The sequence below is a fragment of the Misgurnus anguillicaudatus genome, chromosome 20 (genome assembly GCF_027580225.2).
Source record: "Misgurnus anguillicaudatus chromosome 20, ASM2758022v2, whole genome shotgun sequence".
NCBI classification, from domain to species: domain Eukaryota; kingdom Metazoa; phylum Chordata; class Actinopteri; order Cypriniformes; family Cobitidae; genus Misgurnus; species Misgurnus anguillicaudatus.
This window is the reverse complement of record NC_073356.2, coordinates 1,248,422-1,268,967: the sequence shown is the minus strand read 5'-3', so window position 1 is coordinate 1,268,967 and position 20,546 is coordinate 1,248,422. Positions and strand designations below refer to the sequence as shown.

General features: G+C 36.4%; 1 protein-coding gene across 4 annotated transcripts; it reads left to right on the top strand.

Annotated features, from left to right (window-relative positions):
- Nucleotides 1–110: 110 nt before the first annotated feature.
- On the top strand, nucleotides 111–13,371 carry stx12 (syntaxin 12). 4 transcript variants are annotated; one of them, XM_055220272.2, is made up of 10 exons: nucleotides 111–354; nucleotides 1,946–2,122; nucleotides 3,526–3,595; nucleotides 3,674–3,779; nucleotides 5,099–5,236; nucleotides 7,490–7,533; nucleotides 7,620–7,722; nucleotides 11,861–11,933; nucleotides 12,136–12,218; nucleotides 12,361–13,371. In XM_055220272.2, the coding sequence occupies exons 2-10, from the start codon at nucleotides 2,026–2,028 to the stop codon at nucleotides 12,448–12,450; spliced, it is 804 nt and encodes a 267-aa protein (XP_055076247.1). In that variant the 5' UTR covers nucleotides 111–354; nucleotides 1,946–2,025; the 3' UTR covers nucleotides 12,451–13,371. The 4 variants fall into 4 exon arrangements, with proteins under 4 accessions (XP_055076247.1, XP_055076246.1, XP_055076249.1 ...); XM_055220271.2 differs by having other exon boundaries at nucleotides 117–354; nucleotides 1,981–2,122; XM_055220274.2 differs by having other exon boundaries at nucleotides 135–354; nucleotides 1,981–2,122; nucleotides 3,674–3,773.
- Nucleotides 13,372–20,546: the final 7,175 nt, after the last annotated feature.

Below are 20,546 nucleotides of genomic sequence, written 5' to 3'. Positions count from 1 at the left end.
ATTAATTTTAATCTTTGACATGACTTTACTTAGTCAATATTAAAGATATCATATTTCCACAAAATGTTATTTAGCCTACATCGTGTAGGATGATTTTATGTAGAAAACAGAATCAATGAAAAATGACTTTCACCGCATTTTTACCTTCAGGATCGCATATGTACATGGCACGTAGGGTTTTATAAATGTTCCGATAATTTTCTTAATTATTTGCATAAATTACTATTTAATGTGAAATTAGAGTTCTCATGCCCGCTAGCGCGCAGTCACGTGCCCGTGGGGGCGCAGCCACTTACCGGAAGTACAAAGTACATCATACCGGAAGTCCTGAGTGAGGAGCGGTCCTGAATTCAAGTAAGATATCAAATTAACAAATACATCACAACAAATTAATTAATGGGAAGTAAAAGCATCACTGGATGTCAGAGGATATGAGGGAAATGCAGGATGAGATTGGTTTGCTAGTTTATTGTTATGCTATTTATTTTTTTGGGTGCTGTTGTTTTGCAGTTTAACGGGATTTTCTGGTTAGCGTTTTATCGGATATTAAGGGTTAATATACGCTTGTTAAAATGGAAACAAACTAATGGAATGTTTGTCATGTGACTGTATTTTAAAGTGGCGTTTCACTTTAAAAATTACGTTTTGTTGTGTAACTCGCGAGCTTCGCATTTGTTCTATAATTTGTTATGAGTGACGTGACAGTTATGAGAATTGTTTTGCCTGGAAACAAAACTAAACCAATGTCCTGATACCAAATCACTATGTATATTACATCTTTGCTTAGTGTGCTATAGCATTAGCTTGCTCATATAACACCTCGTATTATTAAGTCTTACATAAAACACTGTCCTCTCACCAAATTATTCACAGGAGTGTTCAGATATTTACTGTCAATAAAATGTTACCTGTCAGTGTGTGAGTGTGGTGGCTTTTAAAAGCGCAATGTATTTTGTGACATGAGTAGCTACGCAGTTTCCCACGAGATTGTGTCATCTTATTGTGTCATTGGGCTTGTGTGATGCTTGTCTAACTCATAGCTTGTATTGAAAGTATGCAGGGCAGCTTTAAAGTGCACACTCGTAGATTTAGTAACGTTACTGTGACCTAGGTTGTTAAACGTCATACCGTTTAATCTGGTTATCTCTCAATCTCTGTACAGTAAAGGTGACATAAACACTGTTGACACTCTTAAAGGGATAGTTCACGCAATTATTTTTTCCTGCTTTGGAAGTCAATGGTGTTTTTGTTTCCTGCTTCATTACAAATATCTACCTCTAACATTGTGTTCAGCAGAACAAAGAAATGTATGTAAAAATGTAAAAATCCCTTTTAAAGGGGCCATGGCACAAGACTTTTTTTAAGATGTCAAATAAATCTTTGGTGTCCCCAGAGCACAATTGTGAAGTTTTAGCTCAAAATATCATATAAATAATTTATTATAGCATTTTTTAAATTGCCACTCTGTAGGTGTGCTGTTTTGGGTGTGTCCTTTAAAATGCAAATGAGCTGATGAAATTCAAGCACTGATCACAATGATGGTGGTTTGTTGCAATTAAAACTAACTTGTGCTTTTCTCTGCACTGAATGGCAGTGCTGTGGTTGGATAGTGCAGATTAAGGGGTGGTATTATTATAATAAGAGCTCCTTATGACATCATAAAGAGAGCCAAATTTCAACGATTTATTTTTTCATGTTCTTGTAGAGAATGGTTTACCAAAACTAAGTTACTGGGTTGTTCTTTTTCACATTTTCTAGGTTGATAGAAGCACTGGGGACCCAATCATAGCACTTAAACATAGAAAAAGTCAGATTTTTATGCCATGGCCCCTTTAAATCATCAAAGTCATCATTGCTGTCACATATCACAATCTTTTGTTAAATTTCTGAGAGTAATTCTTTTTTTTGTATTCTAAAGTAAAACGAAATGTTTCTCTGTCACCAGCATTTTCAGGCACTGACATTTATTTCCTGCTGTAGTTTTCCTGACACATCTGTCCAGGGTAAGTGGAATATCTAGCAGTCATGTCGTACGGAAGGGCAGAGCAGCGTGTCCCACCAAAAGACTTCAGCAGTCTGATCCAGACATGCAGCTCCAACATTCAGAAGATCACACAGAACAGTAAGTGTTGAGAGAGGGGTAACTAATTATTACTAATACAGCAAAATCAAGAAAAGGATTTATTTCTGTAAAGATGCTTTGTACAATGCATGTTGTGAAGGACACCACGAGTAATTTATTTAAACATAATGGGTCTCATTCAATAACCATGCGTACGTACGAATGTGTGCATGAAATATGCATACAGACATTTTCACGAACAAATCATGATTTAACTAAAACGTTCTTAACAAACTTTCTTCTAAATGTATGAAAAAGTTCAAGAACAACATACCACATGTACGCAATAATCACATCCGCTATAATAAAATAAAAGGCAATAATTATAATGTATATAATAATGTTGATTATTATTGATTATTACTGTAAACCGCACACCTATCTTTTCAAATGTCTTAAAAATAGGCACCAGAGCAATGTTTGTGGTAACCGTGGTGGAAGCAGAATAATTGACTCCGGTCCTTTGAATTATTTGAAAATAATGCACACCTGCGGTGTAACGCCGCTTTGCGTCGTGCCGCATTACCACCTTGGTGTGCATTATTTTCTTACAATTCAATGGCCCGTCGTCAATTATTCCTTACATATAGAGGATATTATACATTATTATAGCCTACTTATTTTTTCTACACTTATAAAGAAGATGCGCTTATTTATCAAATCTTCAAAATCTGTTTCATGCAAATTGACAACCTCGTGCACGCGCCCGCTCATGTAGAACACTCCAAATTCACTAACAAAAGAATATAATATAAGAACAGATTAATGTGCATACGCACATGTTGTGAATTAGGCGGAAAGTATTCGTGAGAAGTTCAAGTGTGAAAAATGTACAGAAATTGTTACTGAATAAGTCCTACTGTCATGTATTAAAGGAATAGTCCATTTTCATAAAAGAAAAATCCAGATAATTTACTCACCACCATGACATGGTGGTGAGTAAATTATCTGGAAATGGACTAATCCTTTAACATTTGGAAATTAAAGGCTATCTTATTAAAGGCGGAGTCCATGATGTTTGAAAGCCAATGTTGATATTTGAAATCACCTAAACAAACACGCCCCTACCCCAATAGAATCTGGACCTTCTGTTGATAGACCCGCCCCACACATACGCAACCCGGCATTTGATTTGATTTGATTGGCTATAAGTGTGTTTTGGTAGTCGGCCCGTCTCCTTTTCCAACGCGTTTTTCAAACATCGTGGACTCCGCCTTTAAAGTTGTGAAGTGTTTATACATTTGTGGTACAGAATTGATCCTAATTTGACTTCAAACGCAAAAATAATTGTGCCCAGACTGTTAATATCTTCATGAGATTCACCCACATTTACTTCTTATTTATCTGATGTGAGAGACTTTGTAGTGGCCGTGTTTGATCTAACTTTGGATTTTCTGTATTAGCTGCTCAAATCAAGAGCATGGTAAACCAACTGGGAACCAGACAAGACACTAGTGACCTTCATGAAAGACTGTGAGTGTGTTTTGCTCTTGATTAATTTTCTGGCTTTGGCTTTTTGATTCTAAATAAATTTGTCTGATTTGTCTACAGTCAGCAGGTGCAACACTACACAAACCAACTGGCCAAAGAGACCAACAAACACCTAAAAGATCTGGGCGCTCTCTCTCTCCCTGTCTCTGTGTCCGAACAGGTGTGTGTGAGTGAGACCATCATAATATATACACATACACATCGACGAGCCATTACATTATGACCACCCCCAGCCTTGACCAATGAGTGCACCTGGCAACCAACATAGGACAAGCTTTCCATCAGTGGAGTGTTTAGTGTCAGAATGGTAAAAGCTGCCATTTTATCAGATTTTGATAGATGACAAATCGTGGTGGAACGAGCTTTGGAATTTCAGTCTCAGAAACAGCACGCCTTATGGGTTGTTCATGTGCCACTGTAGTGAGTACATATCAAAAAGTGATGAACGGAGGTCCAATCAACGAACCGGCATCCAGCTGTGTGTTGTCCGAAACTTATTGATGCCAGAGGGGTGCGGTTCACAGCAACTGCAGGGCCATAGCGCTATAAATCACCAACAGATAGGAAAGTGTGTCATAGCACACCGTGCATCGCAGCCTTCTGCATAAGTTACCCATGATAACTGCACACCTTTGTAGACAATGCATGAAATGAGTCTAAGATCATTGTGATTAGACTGTGGATGATTGGAAGAAATGAAATAAGTTTAAAGGCGGAGTGCACAATGTTTGAAAGCCAATGTTGATATTTGAAATCACCTAAACAAACACGCCCCTACCCCAATAGAATCTGGACCTTCTTTTGATAGACCCGCCCCACACATATGCAACCCAGGCAAGGATGTCGGTTAGTAGACACGCTCCTTACTGCTGATTGTCTACAAGTGTGTTTTGGTAATCGGCCCTACTCCCTTTTCTAAAGCGGTTTTCAAACATTGTGCACCCCGCCTTTAATTATGCAATCACATTGATGCCTGAGCACTGATATGCCATTTACCAACAGAGGCTATGGCACCTGAATGCACTGTTGGGTGGACACAGGCCGGGCAATGTTTTCTTAGGACGCTTAGGCCCTGTTATCCCAAGTGCACGTTTATGTCAACTGTGTTTTCTCCCTTTTATGGCCATTGCCAACATGATAATGTGCCTTGCCACACTGCAAGAATCATGAAGAAGTGGTTCAAGGAACGTGAATTTTTATTAATGTCTTAATATTCACCCGACTTGACTTTGGCTCGACTTGGAAAAGCATTTGTGCTACATCAAGCATGTGGACATAATGTAATTGCTTATTGGTGTATATACTAACTCTATTGTTATATTACAGTGCTTAATATTATTTTACTTTTATTAAACTTGGCTACTTTAAATTTCATGTTGCCTTTCAGCTATACTTTTGCACTCTATGAGTCAGAATTTTTGTTGGCTACTTTAAACTACATAATGCCTTCATATAGATTTTTCTTTTTTTGCATACTTTAAACAGAGACAGCAAAAAATCCAGAAGGAACGACTGATGAATGATTTCTCAGCTGCACTAAACAACTTCCAGGTAGTGCAGCGTCGGGCCGCGGAGAAGGAGAAAGAATCAGTGGCCAGAGCTCGAGCGGGGTCGCGCCTCTCAGTAAGAGACATTTATGGATCCTTTAGGAATAACTTGCTGCAGAATGGCTTGGTTTCGAACCATTGGTGTCTGTTGTTTAAATAAGTATCCTAAAGCAGCAATTTGATACGTGCAGAGCTGCTTTTAGGTTTTGGCCAAAGCAAGGCATCATAAGAAGGATGGGGCTGTATTATATAACTCAGAATCCTAAACTATTTGTTTAGTAACCATGGTGATTTCCATTTGAAACCCATTTTGAACATTGAACTTAAGTTAGATTCTAACTTGGGACCTTTCTGTAATATTGCCCCTAGTAGCATTTACATCTGTGATTCCTACAATGTGTTGCTAAGGTATTGAAAACTTGTATCTTGTTATAAGCACCTTATGTACTATTGCCTCCCTATGACACATCGCTTTTATTCACTGAAAAAATTATTCATTGAATTTAATACATTTTTTAAGTGGTTGAAGTCAATTTATTTAAGCTACATTTAAACAAAAAAAGATTAGTAAAGTAAAATAAAATATAAAACTTTTGTTTAAATGTAGCTTAAATAAATTGATCGCAACCACTTACCTTCAAAAAATTTATTAAATTCAATGAATCATTTTTTTCAGTGTTGTTTCCGAATCTTTGTTAGTTGCTTTGGATAAAGGCGTCAATGTTAAATGCCTTAATGTAAGGTGGGCAGATCTCTAGGTTTTGTAACAAAGCTTATGTGCACTTAATTAAATGACGTATATTCAGAGGTTAATGTAAGTAATATTGTTGTATAGTTCTTAACAAATTCATTAAATCAACACCCACTGTAAGGTTTTTGTCACAGCTGCCCTAAACGAACAGTATTGATATAATGACCAAAATCATTTTATTTTTCTGTAACGGTTAATCCAGCAGTATGTGTAGGATCTTTATTCACAGTAGTATTTCTAATGGTAAAATATAACTATTGATATTAAATGTAATGTCGAAAGGCAGAAAAATAGTAAAGCACTAGATTATTTTAAATTTTTTTGATTTACAGTGTTATTGTATATTTTTCTAATGCTGGAAAATGATAATCAGGGGACATGACATCTGTTGTGCTTGTTGTTACACTTCTGCATTGGTCCTTCACGCATACAGGATGCAAAGACGCTTTTAGACGCAAATCTCACTTCTCCTTTCTCTTAATAGAGTAAACTATACATGCATGGATGGTCTTTGAATAGTTTGGTGGCCAGTTTTAAACAGTGGAGATCTGCAGATATGTTTGAAAGTCTGCCCAGCATAACATGGAAATAGAAATAGAGCCATTAGTATAGTAACAGTCCACTAACAACAGATATAATGACATGGAAAGAATGCTCAGTATTTAAAGTGTTGTTGACCTTATTTACTCATTAATAAATGTTGCTGGTGTTTTGAAAACGGCTTTCTTTTACTGCAGATGTCATAAAGTCCCAACAGGCTATTGGTTAATGTTCATTTTTAGTTCAAAAGCCATTTATGAATTGTTTGTTGTATGTCATGCAGTTGTTCTACAATCTTGACTATATTTAACCCATCTTACTGATATTACTAATAGATATTACTGATAAATGTTTTGATATGAGTTAAAGCAATATTAGTATAACTCCATATAGATTAGTAAAAGATGTGTTACCATCGGAGAGGAGTAATCTACCAACTAAAACTTCTTTTGGTGGGTAGACCCACCAAACCTTTATTTAAGTAAGCAATAAGGTACGAGAGGCTGTGCTGTATCGTGAATAAGTAACGGCTGAAGGGCGTTGTTAGGCACGACGCGAAACGGAGATACTTATTCACGATACAGCACTTGCCTCGAGTACCTTATTGCTTTTATAAAACGGTTACTACACAATATTAAAGTAAAAAAAATATTATTGCAACTTTCATGAAGTTAAATCAATAAAAGCATTCCTTCTGCTAGAAAAAATAGTCCCTGACTGCGAACAATAACATGAAAGCTCAAATAAAAACCACAAACTGTTCTCAGACTTTGTCTCATTATATGTTTATGTGTTGCTAAGGGTGTTGCTAAGGGCGCAGTGATATTAAATAGAACCGTTGGGTGAAGCGGTCATAGCAGTGTTTTATTGTGAATAAAGCACACCTATTGACCAATCAGAATCAAGGATTGGAACTAACCGTTTTATAAATCTGAATAATACCCGGTTATAAACACTAAATGTGTTTTGACTGATGTTGTATTGTGACTTTACTGTTATTTATTTTGTGTATTGATTGAATGTTTTTCTTTATGGCAGACTGAAGATGGAGGTCACGATGAGCAGTTGGTGTCTTTTGATAAGTATGTATCAGATAATTGTTCGTAAGGACTTTTTGTTTTTTTTAATCAGTGCTTCGAGTTATGTCTGTGTATTTGTGTTTGTGCAGTAATGATGATTGGGGTAAGACCACCATACAGACTGAAGATGCTATAACAGAGGAAGATCTGGAGCTCATTAAAGAAAGAGAAACCGCCATTCGACAACTCGAGGTTAGATTTAACTCTCCTTCTACACCTCCTGTTGTTTACTTGTAGTCTATATAATAGTGCTGGGCAAAGATTAATCGCGGTTAATCGCATACAAAATAAAAGTGATTTTTTGCATAATATATGTGCGCGTACTGTGTCTAATTATTGTGTATATTTAACCACACACACATTCATATATTCATTTCAGAATTGTTTTACTTGTATATCTTTTTATATATATATATATATATAAACATGTAAGTGTTTCTTAAATACATACATGAATGTGTGTGTATTTATTTATACATAATAATTACACACAGCACATACTCGTATATTATGCCAAAAATCACTTTTATTTTGTATGCGATTAATCACGATTAATCTTTGCCCAGCACTACATAAGTTTAGTTAATAAAAGGAATTTGACTAACATCAGGAAGAGCATCCCACATTAGATGTTTGTGAGCATATTCAGAAGTTATGTTAATCTAAAATAAATCTATCATTTATCAAATTTTTAAAACGTTGACAAATGTATCATTGACTGTGCAATTCACACCAGACGCGAATAAAGCAAATAAATTGGGTTATTCATTCTTGGTGAAATAAATGCGCGTTATTCTTGGGTGAAATTCAGACGCAAAAACTCTCAATTTGCCAGCTAAAGCTATCCACACTATTCTTCACGTAAATGTGTGCGCCGCCATCTTTGAGCTCAGATGGGTAAAACTACCGGTGAGCCACTACAGCTAATGGTAGTCCTATTGCGAGGGATAAGAGTCTGCCGTTTTGACTGGCATTTTAATGCTTATGATAAATCCAGGAAGACCGGCATAACTTGTGCAGTTAGGGGTTGCCATAATAGCTGATACAAATGCAGTAAATCGCTACAAAACATTTGTTTTAACTATAATACACGCACAAGAACTGAATGTGTATGTGGCGCACGTGCATCTATTAACTGTATCCACACATCCATCCAGTAAAACCTTTCATAGAAACTGACAGTGAACAATAAATACAATAATTATTTAAAAACAATATAATGCTGATAAAAATATGCTGATTTAGCTGGTTTATTTATTCTGCTATATATTATTACAAAAATGAGATTACAGTAATAACACCTTACATTTATATAGCGCTTTTCTCAGTACTCAAAGCGCTTTACATATGAACGGGGGAATCTCCTCAACCACCACCAATGTGCAGCATCCGCCTGGATGATGCAACAGAACACCCACCACACACCAGCTTGTTAGTGGAGAGGAGACAGAGTGATATAGCCAATAAGTATGAGGGATGATTAGTAGGCCAATAGGCAAGTTTTGGCCAGGATGCCGGGGCACACCTCTACTCTTTATCGAAGGACATCCTGGGATTTTTAATGACCACAGAGAGTCAGGACCTCGGTTTAACGTCTCATCTGAAGGACGGCTTTTGGGGTCGACAGCTTATAAAAACTTATTTACAGATAAAACTTAAGAACAGAATAATGCCTAAAAGCTGCTGTGTGAAAAGGTGTACAGTAGTGCTGCACAATTAATCACATTGCAATCGTGATGTCAGCCTGTGCAATTATATGACAGCAAAATGTTGCAATTATATTAAATAAATAAATTTGTGGACTTGTTAACACAAACTTTCTGATAACAGTTTGATGATTTTCCTTGCTGTTTAAAAAAAGAAAGAATTTTTTTTTAAAAAGGCAGTGCACGTGTGGCATGCACGTGTGTGGTGTGCGTCGTCACTTATACCAGAGCAAATATGGATGCAGAGGAGGTTGACATTGATCTGGTAGCTAAAAAAAACCTCTATGTCTGTTGTATGGCGGTTAGGGGTGTCACGATTCTCCAAATCCTCTATTCGATTACATTTTCGATTCTGATGTCACGATTCAATTCGATTCTCGGTTTTTAAATGAATTTTTTTAAGACAAAAAATGATATGCCTTTATTATTATTATTATTATTATTATTATTATTATTATTATTATTATTATTATAGTTTCACATTAACATGCACATTGGGTGCTTTTCCTCGCATGGGGGTTTGTGGGCTTTACTTTACGCGAGAGAGCTTGTAGAGAGAGAATTCCTTCTTGCACGCAGATAGACTTAATGCGCGCGTCTTGGACTCCTATTATCTGAACTAAAACCGGTGCGTCATAAGCAGCTGCGCTTCTCTCTGTCTCACGTGCACGCGCTCTCGCATCTGTCCAAAGTCTAAACATAAACTAAAGTAATAATCCTTACGTATTTGTTCAGTTTTTATGCTTTTTATGCGAGCTGAGGCAAACTATATGTTTTGTTTAAAATATAACCCGCTGCATCTTGGCGGCTCTCTCGTGCACGTGCAGAGAGCTGCGCTCTGTCCGAAGGCAGATCACTAGGTAGTAATCCTGTTTATGATATGCATTTCAAGGAGTTGTAGCAATACATCCCTCGTGTTTAAAATATAAATCGCGTTCCGCTGGATGGATGTTTTTAAAGGCACTTCTGAGAGTTAATCGTGACACCCTTAATGGCGGTATTTTGGATTTAGGATTACTGACACTGAGCAGTTGCTACATCACGTGGCAATACGAAAACATTTCTAGTTTTACAAATACACATTTTAGCTAAACTGTGTGTGGATTTTCCTTAAAACCCATCAAGTTGACTCATGATACCATTTAGTATAATCGCAATCGCACATCGCAATTTTAGCATCAATAACCGCAATGGGAAAAATTATCCAAATCGTGCAGCCCTAGTGTACAGCTAACAAGCCAAAAACCCAGAAATAAGTTTTACTAATCTGTCGACTCCAAAAAAACGAGCGTTTAAAGACAATAAAGTGGAAACAGGCAACTTTTCATAGTACTTCTATTAGTAGAACTGCGTTACTAGGGGGAAACGTAGTCGGCGATCCACTTTATTCTCCTTAAAGGCTGGGTTTTACGTCTCGACAGCTAATAAAAACGTATTTCTGTGTTCTTTGGCTTGTTAGCTGTACATCCTGTCACATAGCAGCTTTTAGGCATTATTCTGTTTTTGTTATGAGCCAGAAATGACGAGGAGGCTGCCTCTCACGCAATACAAAGTCATTGGAGACGATTGGATTGTCCCCCCCCCCCCCAGTGGGCATGGTTTTCAAATTTGCATAATTGCGCTCTGTCTCTATAGTTTTTGATGTGTTTGCCCGTAACATTACTTTTGTTATGTTTCAGATTATTTTTTTTAAATAAGCAAATAATTTCATAAGCTCATGCCTACTGCATAATAATTTTCCATAAAACGAAAACAATACTGAAAAAATGTAATAGTTGTTTAATATGTTTATTATGGTTTGTTTAAATAAACTTACAATGTGTTGAATGAGAAGCATAAGTTGCTGCTGTCGGATCGCGTGAACTTTGAGTTTTTATGGCGACACATCAAGCAAGTCCATTAAAAATTGCAGTTTAAAAAAACCTCACACCAGAGGGACAGTTGTGACATTTTTAACCATGACCTGAAAAGGTTAAAAACAAGAAGTCTCTCTATATTTCATGTATTAAACACTCGACTGACTGTCCCACTATAGAGATATGGCATGTCTCTGTGCTTTTATATTTGCGCATTGAAGACCCGTCACCCCTGAGGAACAACATGAAACGATTGAAGTATAAAAGCAAGCTCCTTTCGATTTTTCAACGTGCGTCAAACGCCCGAAACGTTCGAATTGGTGCAAATCACGCCACAGGATGTCTATTGCTTATTTGCATTGACTTAACATGTAAATCACTTGTGCTTAACGCTTCATTCATGTCTGGTATGAACGCACCATAAGATGTATTAACTATGCATACTGCTGAATCTGATCTTTTTCATCTGACGGCATTAGATGTATGTTCATTCCAGGTGATCTCCCAAGGGTTTTTTCCTCCTAGGACTTTTTTCCCTCCTGGCTAAAAAAGTCGGGAGGTTTTTCCTCTAGGGGTTTTTCAACCCTGTCAAGTCAGCCACCATTGGCTTAACTTAGCACCCTCTTCTATATGTTACATTATTAATACGCTCGCTTGTAAAGTTTATTCATAGTCGCTGTATTTTGCCACTTTATTGTCTGTCGAATTTTCTGAATTGAATTGAATGGATTTGTGCAGTTTCTGAATTTCTCTGTTGTGTCATTGCAGTCTGACATTTTGGATGTGAATCAGATTTTTAAGGACCTTGCTGTAATGATCCACGACCAGGGTGAAATGATAGGTAAATGCAGTCTGTTCATAAGGATTTATTGAACTCAAACTAATGTTCAGCAGTTTTCTGCTTAAGCTTAAAATCTCAATAATATAATCAATTTATGTCTTTTACATTAGTGATGGAAACTTGAAGCATGGTTGTGTTCTCCCAAGTGATTGTTTTGTCTAAACAGCTTGTAACGTTTCTCTGAAAATGGTTGTAATTGCAGACAGCATAGAAGCTAATGTGGAGAGTGCAGAGGTGCATGTGGAAAGAGGAGCGGAGCAGCTGCAGAGAGCCGCACATTACCAGGTGACAAATTTACCAAACACACACACACACACACACACACTACACCAGAGCTTTTATTATGATATCATAAATTGTCCGAAATGTAAAACTGTAAAATAAACTTGCTAGTTAATAAAGCAAAATATTTTCTATCTTTCTGTAGCAAAAGTCCCGTAAGAAGATGTGCATCCTGGCAGTGGTCATTTCTGTAGTGATCTTCATCATTGGCATAATGATCTGGCAACTCTCCTAGTAAAGATCCTGTCTCTACCGTCCCTTCTTTCTTTATTTCCTTATTTATATCTTCTCTTTTCTCGCCCAAAAACTCTGTGCCATCCATGTGGAGAGAGAGAGGTCAAAGGCCGTAGCAGCACCTGTAGATCTGTCTGTGTACATTTGCAGAGGATGTTGCTTGATGAATTGAGTAAACTGAATGTAACATTCCTGATCCTCTTTTCTCTGGACCGTTATGATGATGATAATGTAGGATGAGCTTGCAAATGAAGTGGGAAAAAGGAACTAAGTAATCCAATACTTTATTATGATTTATGTGATATACTTCTAGCACTAACACTACTTTACATTTCTAAACTAAAGCAGGATATTTCATTTTGACAAAGACATTGTTGCAAAATAAGTTGTTCAAATGGCACTTTGATCGTTTTTCCTTGTAATATCAATTTGGCTTTTTAGGGGAGTTTAAGATGTCAAAACTGTACTTTTCCACTCCAAGAAGTTAAAGACAGACTGCTTAGATGAGCTGCAAAATCAGTGTCGCCCATTTGGAAACATGTTAATAACATATATAACCAGTACAGTCCAGTCGTAAAACTGCAAGTATGATGCAGCGGTGATACCTAATGCGCGATCGCAAATCTCTCAACTTCAATACTGTCTGTCTATAGCGTGCATGGTGTTAACTCATAGTTTTATGATATGTCTAATATATGGTGATCAAATAGCTGTAAATGTGTTGTATAAGAACTTGTAATCAATATTATGGCTGAAACAGATTTGTATATGACAACATGGAAATTCTGCACAGTATATTAAAGTTATGTAAAAAAGCTCCAAACTTTTAAAACATCCAAAAATGATTGTCCTTTTTTTAATACTTGATTTTTATGTTGTCTATCATACTTGAGTATTGAGTAAAGAACCACGTCTGAACTTGTGACTGTGAGTATGGATTTTCTAAGCAATTGTAAATGAATTATAAAGATATATATATACACACACACACATGCACATACTAGTCAACATTTGCAACTGGATAAAAAAGTTTAAGTTGCCCTAAGACAAGAACTGGTATTGTTCAAAATTTCAAGGTATTGTTTGAGGTTTTGACTAGTATATTATACTATATACTATATATAAATATTCAGATATTTTATATATACAGTACAGGCCAAAGGTTTGGACACACTTGACTAAATGTTAACTTTGATTTAAAAAATCATTCATTCTGAAGGTGTATGATTAAATGCATGAAATTACGTTTGTAGAAAAAAACTATACCTGTGCCAAACAGATTAATTTCTGTTATTAGAAAATGAAAATTTTATTTTAAAATATTATTTTTTAAATAGATGACTTGCACTGAATATTAAAGAAAAATCTGTCAATAAGAGCCCAGATTAAATGTGAAGTCCTTCAATATTCTTTAAAATTCAGTCTAAATTAAAACTTCAAGAAGCTTCTTGATAAAATGACACGAGTATGGTTTTGCAATTTCTAGGCAAAGGGTGACTGCACTTCAGATGATTAAATACAACAGTTTTGATTTATTTTGGATGTCACCAACATAATTCCCACAGTTGCATTTGTGTTATGCCATAGTTTGGATGAGTTTATTATTATTCTGTTATGTGGAAAAATATATAAAGAAAAAATGGGTGTCCAAACTTTTGGCCTGTACCGTGCATATATAAATAAATAAATAAATATATATATATATATATATATATATATATATATATATAGAGAGAGAAAGAGAGAGAGAGAGAGAGATACAGATATATAGAGATATATAGAGATATATGGATATAGATATATGTAGAGATCTAGAGATCTATAATACGCATAATTATTTTGCATGCTATAGATGATGAAACACTAAAACCATCAAACACACTTTATTAAACTCCAAAAAGTCTGAACAGCAGAGGTCAGTGTGAAGCTAATTTTTGAGAAAGGTTGTTCATATTTTGTCTCTCCCTTCATGCATGTCTCTTGCCTACTTATTAAAAAAAGAGATCATCTGTTTTTGTGCTACGCTTTTTTTACATTTAGAAATGGTCCTTTTATTGGTTTAAATTAGTAAAGTCTGTATAGAGAATGAGATATAGCAGTGGTTCTCAAACATTTGTGTATGGTGCATCCCTTTGCGACACCCCCCCCCCCCCACTTCCCAAAGAAAATGTTTGACCATGAAAGATGTTAAAACTTAAAATTTGAATGAAACAGAACATCTTAAATTATACAACGTATTGCGGTTGTTTGATAGCCTTAGTTTTCTATGGTTTAATTATACAGAATGTATGAATAAATGAATGTATTTTAAAAACTGGCCCCTCTGGCATCATTTCATGGCCATGGCCCCCAGTTTGAGAATCACTGCTATAGAGAACCTAATCCCTATCCAACACAGATCAGTCTTCGTTTGGGCCTGGAGAAGTAATGTCTCTTCTTTATGCTTTTAACATTTAGAATTAAAAACAGATGAATATCCCCAAATATGGCTGTGCCATTTAACAAAATGTCTAACCTTTACTGCTCCTCAACGTCTGACTAAGCCAGTGATCTGGGCCTATGACTGAACCAGAGATTATGATGAATGTGTTGCTCACATTTTGTGGTGGAGCAGTCAGTGTTTGATGCCAGGAGCGTCTTGCCCTTTGCAGTCAAATGACTTCTGGTTACAAAAAACCTTTTTAATCTCCTTACATAAATGCAACTGATACCATTATCCTATGGCCCTTGAGTAATGATGTTTGTGAAAAATACTCAATACTTTGCAGACTATTAGTATATATGTCCAGTGTGCTTATGTTGGATGAACTGTTACGGTGAAGAGCATTGCCAGATGTTGGTGATTGCCAAAATATTCCTGGTCTTGCCGTGTAACATTAGCAATTACAAACAATGTAAAGCTTTCAGATGAATCCTGAAAAGATGGTATGAGAGGGGAAATTTCTGGCTTGGCTACACAGTGCTGTCAGCCACATATCTTATTTAACCTTGTCTGAGATTTCCCATCATTGCTGCTCATGTCCCTCATTTCACATACCCCATAGCTGGGCAGGATCTTCAGACGAATCCTGGAAATGGCGTGAGATCCATCAGGCTGTATAACGGGTGTGGATATAATTCAAGACTTTGATATTTACTTTTCCTCATGATCATCTGTTGCTTAATCTGACTCCAAACCTCCAGCTGAGCCGTCTCTGTAGGCCCAGGGTGCTTGCTTGTTTGATCTCTTTCAGTCACCGTCTCATCTTTATTTGAAGTTCAGGGCCCATATTCATAAAAAATCTCAGTGCAAAGAGTTGCTCCTAGTGACAAAATTCTAAGAAATGTGGGTGTTTCCCCTTAAAATTAAAGAAAAGATCCTAGTAAAGAAAAAGTAATTCTGAAAGCATCTTAACCCTTTTAAAAGAGCTCTTAACCCTCTGGTGTTGTTGGGGGACGTTTTCATCCACTATGGGTTTTTTAGTCTTAATTTGGCCACACCCTTCTCTGTGTTTCAGCAAATGGAATGATTTTTGGTGACAATATTGGCACATATTTTGTGAAAATGCTTTGAATTTTTCAAGAACTCAACAATACACCGTGGGAAAATTTACTACCCTTTTGTGATGTTCGTGAATGAAAAAAAATATAATCTTAATATTGTTTTCATTTATTTTCATAAATCTGTCAAACAACCCCAGTCCTGATCTAAACTACCAAATGTTTAAAAAAAAGTCTTAATTTTAATAATTTTAACTTTGTCATTGCCAAGTTCAAAAGTGATGTCACTGATTTGGGGAAAAAAACACACAAAAAATGACAGATTGTGGACTAGATTTAGTCTTGGGCATGTCAAAGACTAGTAAAAACATTGGCTTTCATGCATTTTTTTTTGTGCAGCATCAGATTCTATGTTTTTCTCCCTCATTTACTGTTCATGGCTGTTTTTGTCCCATTGACTTTCATTATAATGACATTTTTTGATTGCAGAGCCATGACATCATATAATCATGCATTCTTGATGGTTGGTGGTTTTTCCTTTTGCAGAGATGTAAAATTTGTCATTACTGTTGATCACCATTCGAGTTACCCCTCCCACTTCTGAACGTTTTACTGTGATTTCTAATCGTGCAAATTGGCCATCAATATTACAGACGTCCTGTGGTAAAGTTGCATTGCTCCATCTACACCCATAAAACGAATCCCGTCCGAATAGTACTTTAGTTTTTATAGATTCTCTGCTTTTTTTGGCCATGTTCTAATTTATGTAAAATGGTTGTTTCTTGTGCAGGTCTTTGGGCCTTTCGTAAATCTGGAGGGTGCTTACAAGCAAGTCTTTTGCACCCTCAGTGCATGATTTTGCAATGTGGATCCCAACATTGTTACATGAGTAGTATCATATAATATTTATAGTAATCTGAGCCATACCGCAGGGGCTGAGTGTTGCATTTGGGATGAGATCTTGGATATGCATGTTTATCTTCATTTATCTTTGGTGTAGGGGTAAATATTTTAGCAGATTTTACAAAGAAACCTAAACTTGTGTTTAACGCTAATGTCAAGTGATGATGCAACACTGCTGTTCTGTGGTGTTCCAATCCCTACATTTGGTAATGGTTACACATCACAAATAAAAGATGTTGATTGTGCTTGTGGTTTTCAAATCCAATCTGACCAAATTTCTGCAAATTTTGCGGAGTGGTATATAACCCTGAATTTTAGTTAATGCTGCAGTTTTGAGACTCTTCTTCAGTTGTGGTCCAAATGTTGACACAGTGTAACATCACAATTACTAATTTTGCTGCTGTTGAAAATGTATTTGAGAAACTGTATGTTCGAATACCTTACAGTGTAAGAAAACTGCTGCAAATAATTGCAACAATCTTGTCATATTGCAATTAACTTATAAACATCTTGAGAAAACAAAGCAAACATTTCCAAAGTCCAGTTGAAACTTTTACAGGTGCAGTGTGTTGATTTGAGCGACATCTAGTGGCGAGACGCGTTTTGCAGTTTGTCTGGTACTGTAAAAGGGTACAGTAGAAACACAGATCGCAAAATGGCGACTTCCATGTAAGGGAACATGCAGCGTATGTAGATAAAAACATCTCATTCCAAGGTAATAAACACATAACAGTTCATTATGTAAGCTCTTTATACATGTAGTTATGTATATTATATTGCATTTCTGTTAAAGGTGCAGTGTGTAACTTTTAGAAGCATCTAATGACAGAAATGCAATACACATAACTATATTATCAGTGGTGTATAAAGATCTTACATAATGAAGTGTTATGTGTTTATTACCTTAGAATGAGCCGTTTTTATCTCCATACAATGCGGGTCCCCTTGCATGGAAGATGCCATTTTGTGCCGCCATGTTTCTACAGTAGCCCTAAATGAATAAACTGGTATAGAGCGCGTTTTGTCACTAGACTCACTACTATATTTTCTCTTAGACAACAACATGTTTGTCCTATGGTGACTACTGTATCTTCTCTATGCATTTTGCTGAACGGTGGACTGAGCTGTTGGTTGCAATTCACAATCTCGCAGCTAGATGCTGCTGAAATCTACACACTGCACCTTTAAGTGATTCTCCTAAAACTGACACACTGCACTTTAGGCAAACCCCAAGCTACTTTAAAGATAAACCAAATCATATTTTTGTTATAGCTACTCAGTTGATTCAATTTCAATTTTATTTATTTTTATAGTGCTTTTTACTATTGTTTAATTGTTTCAAATTCAATACATTAATAGATGCAGGAAAAAACACAGAAAAATCTTAAAACATAAGCAGCAGAATACAGCGGTTAAGTTTAACCATACTAGCAAGCGTAGTAAAAATGAAACCTACAGTATGTAAGAGAATGCTAAGTTAAAGCAACACTATGTAGTTTCCATGTAAAAATGACTTACAGCTCCCCCATGTGGTTGAAAAGCGCAACAGTGCCTGGTATCAGACACTCTTCTGCAGGCAGGGGGAGGGGCGGGGCTGTGTGCTCTACCCTCCACCGCCACTTATAAAGTTGTTCTATCACTGAAATAATTTTAGAGACATTATTTAAAGGTAAAAAAAACTACATAGTGTTGCTTTAAGCCAATGTCAGCAGCAGAAATAGCCAGAAATAGCTGATTCTATAGAGGATATATTATATAATATATACATGGATAAGTAGATTAGATGGGGCATCACATTGAAGGAAGGCCAGTAGACAGCCGGAGTTGAGTAGGCAGCCGGAGTTGGGTCTGTTAGTCCCATTGTCCTCGGGAATGAGGACGAGACAGGGAAAGAGAAACAAAATCCTATTAGCGTAGGGGCGGTTCGCATGTAATGCAAGTGTCACATAGTATTGTGGTTTAATATCCGCTTGGTTCCAGACAGGCTATCTATATCGGCATAAATATATTACACAGACGAGTTATGTGGAATGGATGTTTTTTTCGGACACGCTAACTATTGCGGGTTAAGTAAATTTACTAAACAAATTATGTGACTGCTTTCTTAAAGAGAAATGTCTTTAGTTTATATTTAAATTGATTGACTGATTCTTGAACGTTTTTTGGCAAATCATTCCAGTGCTAAGAGGCTAAGTAGGATAAGGATCTACTACCTTTAGATACTTTTGATAATTAAGTTACCAGAATTTTGCGACCACAGAAAACTATGGATTGTATTCTGATAGTAATTCTTTAAGATACGAGGGTGCTAGACCATTTAAGGCTTTGTAGGTGATTAGCAATATTTTAAAATCTATGCGATATTTAACTGGTAACCAGGAAATTGGACTTATGTGGTCATACTTTTTAGATTGAGTAAACACTCTTGCGGCGGCATTTTGAAACAGCTGAAGCTTGTTTACCTGATTTGCGTGACATCCCCCGATATAATAATAATCTAATCTTGAGGTCATAAAAGCGTGGATAAGCTTCTCTTCTCTTAACGCAAAAGCCTTGAAAATTTGATTCCATACATTTTGTTTGTTCTTTGCAGTCGTCTGCTTTATTTTGACATCGCTCTTTTTTTGCCATTTGTACCTCAGCCAGCTGTGCATTTAATTTTTTTGGCATTCTGGTTTCTTTTTGGCATTCTCATCTGGTGTAATTGAGGTTAGTACAAAGACTCGCACTTTTCAGCTATACACACCTCCAGCTGGAGCGTTACGTAACCAAGCCACAAGTGACTGTCAGAAGTTTGGTTTGTTGTGCAGACTCTTTCATTTAAACACTCATGTCTACTTTCCCACTTTGCTTTTGTTGGCACACCGAAACACTGGATGTGTTTTGACACATCCAATCGCAGTCCCATTGTTATCCCCAGAAAGCTCACAGAGTCAACAATTCTTCTGTCTAGGACTTTGATTGTCCTTTTTGTGCTGGATGGTTGGTTACTTAAAAAGGGAAACCACTTGAATTGAATCCTAGATTGGCACTTACTTAATCCCACATCAAAAATCTGGAACTAAAGCACACATATATGTTTAATAAACATGCATAGCATGTCAGTCAGGTTTCTCATTTTAAATTCACATTTAATCTTGACAAGCAATTTTATCCAGTGACTTGTAGAAAAATACAAGCGATTGATCATAAAGGAGCTTCAAAGCAGTATCCAAGGCTGAATAACTCTTGACTCACAACATGAAGGTCCCCGTTTTGAGCTTCGGCTGGATCGGAAGGTCTTTCGGAGTGGCCTCCAATTTCCTCCCACAGTCCAAAGACATGCAGGTTAATTGAATTTGAGATGCCATAATTGTCCTTTCCCAACTTGTGTTGGAATTAACCAGTTCTTGCCACTGAAATCCTGGACAGGATGGTCCGGGAAGAATGGCACGTATGGTCACCCTATTATTGCCATTTTTGTCTATTAAAAATTGGATAAAAGACAGTGCTTAAAGACCACCTATTTCATTAATAAAAACAACTTTATTTTGTGTATTTGGTATAATGCAATGTGTTCGCGTGGTTTATAGTTAAAAAACACATTATTTTACACATATCGTACATTTTTGTAGCTCCAGATATCCTGCCTTCCTCAAACTCATTCATTTTGTACAAAAATCAATTTCAAAAGCGCTGTGTCCCTGATTGGCCAGCTAATCTATACGTTGTGAT

Excerpts from the sequence above, each read along its gene's own strand:
- stx12 (XM_055220272.2), top strand. The coding sequence starts at position 2,026 with ATGTCGTACGGAAGGGCAGAGCAGCGTGTCCCACCAAAAGACTTCAGC. Across the intron at positions 2,123-3,525 it reads TCAGAAGATCACACAGAACA|CTGCTCAAATCAAGAGCATG; the intron begins GTAAGTGTTGAG and ends TTTCTGTATTAG. Across the intron at positions 7,723-11,860 it reads CCGCCATTCGACAACTCGAG|TCTGACATTTTGGATGTGAA; the intron begins GTTAGATTTAAC and ends GTGTCATTGCAG.